We start from the raw sequence: 12,597 nt of genomic DNA, 5'->3' as shown, positions 1-12,597 counted from the left end.
GCCCATTTAACCTTAATTTTATGGTCTTTCTTCACAGTCTGCATGAATGTTTTACATATTAGGTATACTAATCCTCTCTGGTATTTTCCTAGTTTGTTTGCCAATGAACGTTGCACTGTTTTTTGATGAATGAAATTTGAAATCTTCATATAATTAGATCTATCATTGTTTTTTAATTTAATTCTGACCACAGAATTTAACATTTAATTTTAGGAAGTCTATCCTTGTTACTTAATTGAGTTAAAAATACTGGTAAGTTTGGAATTTTTTTGGTATAATGTATGAGTTGAGGATCTACATTTTCTTTTTCTCTCTAGCTTATTTCGTAATACATGTGTTACTAATATGTGTCCCTGCTGCTGAGAATCAGGCTTTGAAGCACATAATTTTCCCCCATAAATTATCTGCTGAGCCTATTTTAATGTGTCCTATGTAATTTTGGTGTCATGACAAAAAAATTACTTTGTTAAATTTTCTTTGAATTGTCATTTTATTAAAGAAACAAAAATTCTTCTTGATATTTTCTTTTTACCTTCAAGAGTGATTGTTTGAAGTAAACCCAGGGTATATTTCATAAAATTTCTGTGCATAAAAAATACAAATATTAATGAACCTAATCTGTCCTATAAGGGTTTAAAGATGGCTGTCCTTAATTATAGAAATGCTTAGTTATCTGTGAGGTTTCGGACTGTACTCTGAAATTTAGAAAGCCATTGCTCTTTTATCCTTGTTTCTTATTTTCATTTTTTTTCAGGCACAAGATCTTTCAGACTTGTTCTTTTCCACCACAAAGTCAGTGCCATAGAATCAGCAGTGAGAAATTCTTATTTTGCCTCCTGAATGATAAAAAGCAATGCAGTGAAAAAAATGTCTATTAACCTGACCTTTTTAAGGCATTAGTCATTTTTACCATTATGGAAATTAAAACAATGATTACAGCAACTGATGTGCCCGAATTTGTTAACCCACCAATTTATTATTTTGTTTAATAAGTCTCTTGAGTGCCTACTATATGGAAGTTGCTGTGTGAGAAAGTGGGGTATAGCCATGAAAAAGAAGCATACAGTCTGTGGGGAGCACAGGATGTAAGTTGGAACATTAAGCTAGATATACAGGTGCAGCACAAAGAGAAAAATGAGAAAGAAATGCCAAGAAATAAGCTTTTTCAAGGGATGTGGTTAAACTATTTGATTCATATCAATTTTAATAGATTAATATTTATGCTTTCCAAGGATATAAGATTTCTTCATTTTTCTGTCATCATTTATAAATAAAAAAATAATAAAGATAGAATTTCATTTCTGTAGAAAGACAGTGAAACATTAATTATGTAAAATGCTTGTTGGTAGTGAAAATTTTTTCACATCTCAATGATCAGACAAATGAGATAGGGAAATAATTTGGTGCTATTTAGACTATCACTATACTAACCAACCCTGCATCATGAGCTCCACTGATATTAATAAATAGAAATTATATGTCGATATTTGTCATAATTAAGCCTATATTGGTTTGTTTTAAATTTTGCAAAAGTGTATTTTTTTTTCAGAGAGAAGAATGTTCTGTGATATGCTTCCTGATTTGAATGTGAAAGCTATAACATATCAAGATCTAAATTATTTGTTTACTGTCTTCTTCTCCTGGTATCTTTTCCATCTGTGTTGTATACAGTGTCAGTGTTTTTATACAGCAAGATTAGTATGGGCTAAGAACACAGATCCCAGAGAGAGACAGCCTGTGTTTGAATCTAAGCTCTGTCACTTAACCTGCCATGTGCAAGTTGCTTAGCTGCTCAGTGCCTCCATTTGGTCATCTGTAAAATGATAAGGATGCCTTTAGGATTAATGAATTAATGTGTATTTAATACAGTATATCTGCTGTAAATTTGCAAACAAGGCTAGAAACATATTAAGCACCGGGTAAGCGTTGCTGTGGTTGTTGTTGCGGAGGCAGCAGTGGGTGCGGTGGCTTCTGTGGCCTCTGCAATTGCTGTTCCTCCTTTTTATTGTCATGCTATCATTAATATCACTTGTAATGTAATTAAAAGCATCTTTCAAGAGTTACTAAAAACATCTTTGGTGATAACATTGAATATGTGCCCTGAAGTTACCCAGAATAGAAAAACCTATATAACGAGAAACCTTACCACAGCTGCAAAGAAATTTACAAGTGTCTGTGTAGTTGACTCTCTGTTCTGTTTTTCAGAATTATTCACTGACTAAAAGAAGTACCTAAAAAGCTATGGAAAATGAGGTGTATTTTTCAAATTAAATATTATACATGGGTGAATTTAAACAAAACTCAGCATGGTGTCATTTTTATGTATTCAGTATAGAACTGAAGATCAAATATGAAATGAGCACATTTTCATAGCTTGAGTGTAGCAAAAATAAAGTGTTCAGATTCACTTTGGGAGAAGTCAGATTCTTTTTTTTTTACATTATTATTCATTTAACTTTTATATGTCTGAGTGTAACTAAGATAACCTTAAAGATTTGCAGTTGCTGGGACAGAGTATGTCTGCTGTAAATTTGCATAGATACTGTCAACTGGCACTCCAACAAGTTTATGCAGTATTAAACTTCAAGGTTTTGTTCCCACCACCTCTTCCCAGCATAGTCCTCTTCACATCCATGGAGAATCCCTGCTATGCTGAGCTTCCAATGTCGAATCTCTCTGAGGTGTGTTATAACAGAAGATAGCAGAGAACTACTGACTCGGAGTACATTCTCCACACCCTCCCCTTCCAAACTCTCTAAATTGCCTTCCTTATTTTATGTCCTTAGACTTTATCAAAAGTTACCAAAAGGAACTACCGCATGAAAAGAGCTTCCATGTTTACAGTACAACAGCAGTTGAAGACATGGCTTTCATGCTGGTTAGCCCCATGAAGAATGCCCTGTCTCAGAAATCTCTTTTATTTTTTTATAAATTTTTAAATGTTTTTTTTATTTATTTCTGAGAGAGACAGACGTGAATAGGGGAGGGTCAGAGAGAGAGGGAGACACAGAATCTGAAACAGGCTCCAGGCTCTGAGCTGGCTGTCAGCACAGAGCCTGATGTGGGCTCAAACCCACGAACCGTGAGATCATGACCTGAGCTGAAGTTGGACGCTCAACCAACTGTGCCACCCAAGTGCCCCCAGAAATCTCTTTTAGAATTTAGTATCAGGAAACACTTAGTCTTCTCCTCAGGAAACACTTAGTCTTCCCCTCAGGAAACACTTAAGTCTGCTCTTCATGAACTGGTTTCCTTTCTTGAGAGAATGCAAATACATTCTTTTTAGAACAGCTTTATTTAGGTATAATTTACATACTATATCTTAACCTATTCCAGGTTTACAATTCATTGGGTTTAGGTATAATTTACATACTATATCTTAACCTATTCCAGGTTTACAATTCATTGGTTTTTTTTTTTTTTTTTTTTGTATATTCATTTTTTTTTAACCATCACCACAATCAATTTTAGAATATTTACGTCACCCATCAAAAAACCTCTTACTCAGTCACTCTCCACTTAACCCTAATCATTTCACCCTTTCCCCAAACACTGGACACTCATTAATGTGCATTTTATCCTTGTGTATTTGCCTATTCTGGACATTTCATATACCTTGAATTATATAATGTATGGTCTTCAAGATTCATTTCTATATCAGCAACTTAATTCTTTTTCCAGCCAAATAACATTCCATTGTATGTATATACCACATTGGATTTATCTGTTCATCCATTAGTGGACATTTGTATTGTTTCCACTTTTTTTTTTTTTTTTTGCTTTTTATAATCATGCTGCTGTGAACTTTCATATACTAGTTATTGTTTGACATATGTTTTCATTTCTCTTGGGTATATATATACCTAGGGGTAGAATTGCTGAATCGTATTAAAGCTCTGTGTTTAACATTTTGAGCAATTCCAGAGTGATTTCCAAAGTAACTGTACCAGTATGCATTCTATCCAGCAATATGTGTGAGGGTTTTAATTTCTCTACATCCTTTCCAACCCTCGTTCTTGTTTCTTTTTTTGAGAATAGCCATCCTAATGGGTATGAAATGGTATCTCATTGTGATTTTCATAAGCATTTCCCAAATTACTAATGTTGTTGAGCATCTTTTTATATGCTTATGGGCAATTTATGTATCTTCTTTGGAGAAATATCTATTCAGAAACTGTGACCATTTTTTAATTGTGTTATCTTTTTATTATTGAATCATAAGAGTTTTTTTTAAAGATATTCAAGATAGAAGTCCCTTACAAGATACGCTATTTGTAAATATTTTCTCCCATTCTGTGAGTTGTCATTTCACTTTTTTTATGGTATCTTTTGAGGTCCCAGAGGCTATAATTTGACAAAGCTCCATTTATTTCATTTTTTCTTTTGTCACATGTTTTCATTTTATAGCTTTGTCTAATCCAAAGTCACAAAGTTTACCCTTTTATTTTCTTCTAACAGTTTTATAATTTTAGCTCTTATATTTAACTTTTGATCTCTTTTGAGTTAAGCTTTATAGATGGTTTGAGGAAGAGGGCCAGCTGTATTCTTTTGCCTATAAATATCCAGTTGTCCCAGCACTATTTGTGGTAAAAAAAAATAAAACCCTTTTCCCCCATTGAATTGTTTTGGCACACTTGTCAAAATTCAGTGGACCATAAATGTAAGGATTTATTTCTACACTTTCACTCCTATTCCATTAATCTCTCTTTATATTAGCACCACATCATTATTATCCTTTTTGAAAAACTTCTTAAAAAATGTTTATTTGTTTATGGGGCACCTGGGTGGCTCAGTGGGTTAAGCGTCTGACTCCTGATTTCAGTTCAGGTCATGATCCCAGAGTCATGAGTTTGAGCCCCACGTTGTGCTCTGTGCTGAGCATGGATCCTGCTTAAGATTTTCTCTCTCTCTCTCTCTCTCTCTCTCTCTCCCTCTCCCTCTCTCTCTTTCTGTCTGTCTTTCTCTCCATGCCTTTGTCCCTCTCCCCCACTCATGCTGTCTCTCTCCCAAATAAAATCAAAATAATAATAATAATTTAAATGTTTATTTATTTATTTTTTTTTAAATGTTTTATTTATTTCTAGGAGAGAGAGAGACAGCGTGAGCAGGGGAGGGTCAGAGAGAGAGGGAGTCACAGACTGAAATAGGCTCCAGGCTCTGAGCTGGCAGTCAGCACAGAGCCCGACACGGGGCTCGAACCCACGAACCGCGAGATCATGACCTAAGCGAAAGTCGGACGCTTAACCGACTAAGCCACCCAGGCGCCCCTATTTATTTATTTTTAAAGAGAGAGAATCCCAAGTAGGCATTGTGCTGTCAATGCAGAGCCCAACACAGTCTCACCAGCCATAAGATCATGACCTGAGCCAAAATCAGTAGTCAGGTCACTGAACCAACTCAGCCACCCGGGTGCCCCTAGTACCACATTATCTTAGTTACTTTAGATTCTTCTTTCAGTCTGGATGCCTTTTATTATTTTTTCTTGTCTCACTTTTCTGGCTGTAACCTCTAGTACACTGTTGAATAGAAGTGACAGGAGTTGACATCATTGTCTTATTCCTGATTTTGGGCCAAAACATTCATTATTACCATTGATTATGATGTTAGCCATGGGGTTTTTGTAGACTCCCTTTATAAGGTCAAGAAAGTCCCATTCTATCTAGTTTGTTGAATGCTTTTTATCATGAAAGAACGTTGAATTTTGTCAAATGTGTTTTCTATGTCTTATGAGATGATTTTGTAGTTTTTATTTTGTCCTCTATTCTGTTGATATTATATTACTACACTGATTGATTTGGGGGAAGTGAAGTCATCCTTGCGGGATAAATCTCACTTGGTCATGGTGTGTAATCTTTTTCATATGTCAATGGATTTAGTTTGCTACAATTTTTTTTGTGGAGGATTTTTATATCTATATTCATTAGAGATTTGGATTTATAATTTTCTTGTGAATATGATTTTTTTTTTTTAATTAGGGTAATACTGGCCTCTTAGAATTAGTTGGGAAGTATTTCCCCTACTGTTTTGGAAAAGTTTGTGAGAGATTTGTTTTACTTCTTCCTTAACTGGTAGAATTCACCAATGAAGCCATCAGGTCCTGGGCTTTTGCTTTTTTGTTTTTGTTTTTGTTTTTGTTTTTCCCCCAGAAAGCTTCAGTGACTTGTTATAAATGGGTTCATATTTTCTATTCTTTCTTGAGTTAGTTTTTCGTAATGTGTATATTTCTGGGAATTTGTTCATATCCATCTAGGTTATCTAAATTATTGGCATACATTTGTTCATAGTATTCTCTTATAATCCTTAAGGATATTCTTAACTTCCATTCCTGATTTAGTAATTTTAGTCTTTTTTCTTTTGTCTTGGTCAGTCGAACTAAAGGTTTGTCAACTTTTGAGTTTTTCAGGTATCTACTTTTAGTTTCATTTATATTCTCTTTTGTTTTTCTATATTCTATTTCATAATTTCCACTCTGATTTTTATTATTCCCTTCCTTCTGCTTGCTTTTGATTTAGTTTTCTCAGTTTCATCCACTGTCTTAAGATGGAAAGATAGGTTATGGATATGAAATTTTTCTCCCTTGTTTAATATGGGCACTTACAGCTCCAAATTTTCCTCCAAGCATTGCTTTAGCTACATTCATAAGTTTTGGTATATTGTGTCTTCATTTTCAATCATCTCATCAGAACATGTAATTGAAAGTATTTTCTTACTTCCCATTTGTTTTCTTCTTTGACACATTGGTTATAGTGTGTTATTTAATTTCCATATATTTATGAATTTCTAAAACTTCTTCCTGTTTATTGAATTCTAATTTCATTCTTTTGTGGTCAGAATCACACTTTATAGAATTTTAATTCTTTAAATTTATTAAGGATTATTTTATGGCCTCTTATATGGAAGATGTTCTATGTGCATTGAGGAGTATATATATTCTAGTCTTGTTGGATAGTCTATAGTTATTAGGTCTAGTTGGTTTATAGAGTTGTGCAGATGCATCTTTGGTAATGTCATTTCCCTTCTTTCTTTTTTTTTTTTTTTTCAGCTGATGAATTAATCAGTCCTAAAGACATTGATCCTGTCCAGCGCTATATCCCACTACAGAATCAACGTAACGTGAGCATGAGGTTTTCCAATCAAGTAAGGATATTGTTTTCTTAATTTAGACTCATCTAAAGACATTTAAAAGTTAAAAAATTTTTATTCTGAATGGGTTTTTCATTGCTTTTTTTGAGGGCAAGGCTTTTTTCTGGTTATTTAATATATACTTGTGGAAAGGGATTATTTGTTAATGAAGAAATATGAGTCACATGTGTCCAACAAGATGTCTTTCAGGCAAACACTTTCATCTTCATGGGAGTTGACTTTAAGGTGATAAATGTTTTTGGGAGGATGCAGTATGTATGAATAGGCAAGGGGACAGATGAAATGGCATATTATTGAAGGAAGTGGGATCCCATGTAAGGGCCTGTGCTTAGTGTCTCTCCGTTGCTGTGTCTCCATGACAGCACTGAGTGACTGACAGAGTTGTTCTTAGTACTTGGTGACATGTTGGGTGAAGGAATAATTTAAATTTTTTTACATTTAGTAGCTATGGATTCAGACTGTGTTGTGTCAACAAAATAAGTGTTTGCAGGATCAGCAAGATTGATGTTGATTTGAGCAAACCCTCAAGTATTAAATGATACCAGTAATGAGGACTGTTAAAATGAAAATGTTGTAGATTATGGAAACTGCCTGAGGAGAGAGGGAATGAACCTGAGTGTGTGCCTGGGATTCCAAGCAGTTAACATTTATTTAATAAGAATAGCATCAGCACTTCCAGAAGATACGCTTATGAAATCAAAAATGCTCCCTTTATTTTAAAAAAAACATGCGTATACATATTACAAACACACACACACACACACACACACACACACGCTTGTTTTAATGAGGGAAATGGAGAGCCAGCCAGGTCCATTAGTTTCTATCACACTATTTCTCTGATTCTTTTGCTGGTCTTCAATACAACATGTAATTACTCTGACTGATTTATAGATGAGAAGCTATTTGGGAGACTTGTAAATAAATGTTAAGATTTTCTCAAGAACATAAAGTCCTTCTGCTAATACGTGTGAGGAGTTTTTCACTGCCCCATTGATTCCTGTGTAAGGTGATGATTTGGCCATTATCTTCATTACCACTCTGTCAGTACACTGTAAGTATACATTCTTTACAGATTTGGGATATACGATTTTACTTGAAGAAATGGTAAAGTAGGGAATACATTTAACTTCATATTATGCAGTACTGTGACTCTGAGCCATTTTAAGACTAGCATTTACATTTACGTAGCATTTCACATGTGTGACCCACTTCTCTCTGGTAATGAAATCTCAAACCCTTTTCTTAGAAAATAAAGTAATAGGTCACAGATTTGAGTTGTGGGTACAGGAGCCAGAGAGCATAAAATCACATAGCTAACAACAATTTGAACAATTATTTCATGCTTGGTACATAAAACGAAGGCTGTGGATTATGTGTAATTTTTTACATACAGTATACTTCCAGCTCTTTCTTTCCCACTCAAGAAAGCTTATCAGAGTACAAGTGAGTGAGAGTGGATTTTATGGAGAATTTGCTCTTTTTTTATATTGAAACCATTTTCTAATGTTGCTACTAAGTTATCTGTGCCATGCCTCCCAGACAGAGCCACATTCCTACATATGAGACTTGCTGTAGGGTAAGGACAAGGGCTTCTCTCCTGCAGCTTCATGGGGATCACATCTGTGCAGAGTTGGGTACAGTCCCTGAGAAGGAGGTGGTGCAAGGATCGACATCAGAAAATTTCTGGGAGCCATCCTGCTCCACCCTAATTGAGCTTGGTGATATATAAAATGGTGAGGTGCTAGTGCACCTTGGGTGGCTCAGTTGGTTAAGTGACCAACTTTTGATTTCACCTCAGGTCATTATCGCATGGTTTGTGAGTTCAAGCCCTGCGTTGAGCTCTGTGCTCACTGTGCAGAGCCTGCTTCAGATCCTTTGCTGCCCTCTTTCTGGCCCTTTCCCTCCTGTGCTTTCTGTCTCTCTAAAAAATAAATGTTAAAAAGGTTTTTTAAATAAAATATAAAATAAAAAGGTGAGGCACCTTTGCCATTTTCTCAGCCATTTAAGCAGTAGCCAAGAGCAGGCATGACCTCGCCTGTTGCTGGGACTGGGTAGTATGGACTGATGAAATAAAGAGGTCAGACATAGCCCTCTGCTTGGAGGGTTGATGTCAGAGACTCCTTGGTCATTATTGTCCAGGTCAGACTTTGCAACTACAGGGATTGACCAGGTGTTTCAAACCCTGCCAAATGATGAAAAAAGTAGAGAGAGAGAGTAGTAAAGTTCAGACAATTTCTGAAAATGAGAGAAATCCCTGACTTTGAAGGAAGATATATCAGGGGTCCCCATTTATCCTTTGCCTCAGTGATTCACTAGATGAACTCACAGGACTCAGAAGCTGTGATACTTACACTTACGATTTATTACAGTGAAAGGATACAGGATAAAATCAGCAGAGGCACACAGGGCAAGTCTTGAGGAAATGACTCACAAGCTTCCCAGTGTCCTTTCCCAGTGGAGTTATGTGAGACACAGTTACCCAGCACCAATGTGTAAAAGTTGCAAAGTGTTGCTGACCAACACTTGCTTAAGCTTGAGTGTCCAGTTTTTATTGAGGGTCAGTCATGTAGGCATGTAAAACCTGCAGGATTGGCCGTGGCTATTCAAGCTGTAGCTCCCCAGAGAAAAAAACAGATGTTCACCATAAATCACACTGTTAGCTTAAACCATCTGGACAAACTGGTACAGGCTGGCCAGGTGCCTTAATTAAGCATGTAAAAACACTCTTCCCTGGCAGACATTCCAAGGAGTCAGCCTTCAAATATACCTTTCTTGGGAATGTTCAGAGTTTGAACAGCCCAGGACTACTGAATCAACTCATTCCTTCATAGAAAGGTTATGACAGAAGGAAGTTTCCAGAATCCAGAAAGCAAGAAGTGTGTCAGAACTGTAGAATTGTCCACTCCTTCAAGTATACATAGGGCTATTAGCAAATTACAAACCTAAAACATTGAGGACTAAATTGAGGGCTGTTGATTTTCATAGAAATACCCATAGCAAACTAATTTCATGAAAAGGGAAGTACTTTTATACCTGGGTTTAAGACTGGGGTTGGAGAGGCACCTGGGTGACTCCAGTGGTTAAGCATCTGAGACTTGATTTTGGCTCAGGTCATCATCTCATGGTTTGTGGATTCTAGCCCTGTCTCTCTCCCTCCCTCCTCCCTCTGTCTTCCCCCCCTCCCTCTCCCCTTCCTTGCTCTCTTTCTCTCTCTCAAAGTAAATAAATAAACTTAAAAAAAAATTGGAGTTGGAAAAACATAGTATCATCTTGAATGACCCTCCTCACTACTCTCTCTCTTTTTTTTTTTTTTCATTTTTTTAATGTTTATTTTTGAGAGAGACAGAGTGTGAGTGGGGGAGGGGCAGAGAGAGAGGGAGACACAGAATCCGAAGCAGGCTGTAGGCTGTGAGCTGTCAGCACAGAGCCCGATGTGGGGCTTGAACCCATGAACCGTGAGATCGTGACCTGAGCTGAAGTCAGATGCCGAACCGACTGAGCCACCCAGGCGCCCCCTCACTACTCTCTTATTAGTCGGAAATTGCTACTTTCTCTTGCTGTTACTTAAAGAATAAAACAAATCCTCTTTTATAATTAAGTTTAGAGGAGTAGAAAGAAAATCACTGTGACAAATATACTTTATATTATTGTGAGATTTTGACAGCCCCCCACCCACCCACCAAATCCCACCTTTTGGAGATCTTAGAATTTAAGTTCCCATAGATCAGAGACCATGTTTAATTTATTTTTGTAGCTTCAGTATCATCATAATATCGTAACACCTGTTATTAGAAGGTAGTCAGTTTTGCTTGATTGTTTGAGTAAAACAGTGCTTGTAGGTATATGCAAGAGGAAGGTGTGTCATGGGGAATAGTGGAATTCTCATGCATATGTCTCTAGTTTTATATCTCTAATTGTAACCTCTTTCCTAATATGTAAACTTGAATTTCCAACTACTTGGTGATCATCTCTCCACACAGATCTAGTATTTAAAACCCAGTATTTCTAGATGTATACTTATTTCCAACTCGTCCAGTTGGATATATTAAATATATACAGCTTTTTGTATGTCAATCATATGTCAATAAAGTTGTTTAAAAATAAAATTCATTTCTTTTTTATGAATTACATTTATCTTAAGTTTTTATTTTAATTCTAATTAGTTAACATACAATGTTATATTAGTTTCAGGTGTACAATATAGTGATTCAACACTTCCATACAATACCCAGTGCTCATCACAAGTGCTCTCCTTAATATCCATCACCTATTTAACCCATCCCCCCACCCTCTCTTCTGGTAACCATCAGATTGTTCTCTACAGTTAAGAGTCTGTGTCTTGCGGGGCGCTTGGGTGGCTTAGTTGGTTAAGCGTCCGACTTTCGCTTAGGTCATGATCTCGCGGTTCGTAGGTTCGAGCCCCGCGTCAGGCTCTGTGCTGACTGCCAGCTCAGAGCCTGGAGCCTGTTTCAGAGTCTGTGACTCCCTCTCTCTCTGACCCTCCCCTGTTTACGCTGTCTCTCTCTCTCTCTCTCCTGAAATAAATAAAACATTTAAAGAAAGAGAGAGAGAGTCTGTTTCTTGCTTTGACTCTCTCTCTTGCTCTCATTTTATTCCTTTGCGTGTTTGTTTTGTTTATTAAATTCCACATATGAGTGAAATCATATGGTATTTGTCTTTGACTAATTTTGCTTAGCGTTGTGCTCTCTAGCTCCATCCATGTCTTTTTTATGGCTAAATAATATTCCATTGTGTGCATATATAATACATCTTCTTTATCCATTTATCAGTCAATGGACTCTTGGGCTGCTTCCATAATTTGGATATTGTAAATAACGCTGCTTTATAGGGATGCATGTATCCCTTTGAATTAGTGTTTTTGTATTTTTGGGTAAATGCCCAGTAGTGTGATTGCTGGATCATAAGGTAGTTCTATTTTTAACTTTTTGAGGAACCTCCAAACAGTGGCAATACCAATTTCATTCCCACCAACAGAGCATGAGTGTTCCTTTTTGTGCACACCCTCACCGACCCCTGTTGTTTCTTATGTTTTTGATTTTAGCCATTCTGACAGCTATGAAGTGGTATCTCATTGTAGTTTTGATTTGCATTTCCCTGATGATAAGTGATGAGGAGCAAAAGCACAACATTTCTTTTTTTTTTTTTTCTTTTCTTTTTTCTTTTTTTTTTCCATGTTAATTTTATTTTATTTTATTTATTTTTTACAAATAGTTTATTGTCAAATTAGTTTCCACATAACACTCAGTGCTCATCCCCAAAGTGCCCTCCTCCATGCCCACCCCCCCTCCCCCCCACATCCATCAGTCCTCAGTTTTTGTCAGCATTCAAGAGTCTCTCATGGTTTGCCTCTCTCCCTTTCCCCCACCATTTCCGCCCTTCTTCTCCCCCTTGTTCCTCCGTCAAGTTCCTCCTAATCCTCCTATACGTGCA

General features: G+C 36.4%; 1 protein-coding gene across 3 annotated transcripts in view; it reads left to right on the top strand.

Moving 5' to 3' along the window:
- PHKB (phosphorylase kinase regulatory subunit beta) overlaps positions 1-12,597 on the top strand; it is a 234,772-nt gene that overhangs the window by 131,616 nt on the left and 90,559 nt on the right. For all 3 annotated transcript variants that reach the window (XM_039241575.1, XM_039241564.1, XM_039241571.1), the window contains one exon: positions 7,043-7,137. In XM_039241575.1, the coding sequence (XP_039097506.1) occupies positions 7,043-7,137 (95 nt within the window). The remainder of the gene's footprint in view (positions 1-7,042; positions 7,138-12,597) is intronic.

The sequence above is a fragment of the Hyaena hyaena genome, unplaced genomic scaffold (assembly GCF_003009895.1).
Source record: "Hyaena hyaena isolate Hyena2069 unplaced genomic scaffold, ASM300989v1 scaffold_7, whole genome shotgun sequence".
NCBI classification, from domain to species: Eukaryota; Metazoa; Chordata; class Mammalia; order Carnivora; family Hyaenidae; genus Hyaena; species Hyaena hyaena.
The sequence above is the reverse complement of the archived record's forward strand: the minus strand, read 5'-3'. Positions and strand labels throughout refer to the sequence as shown.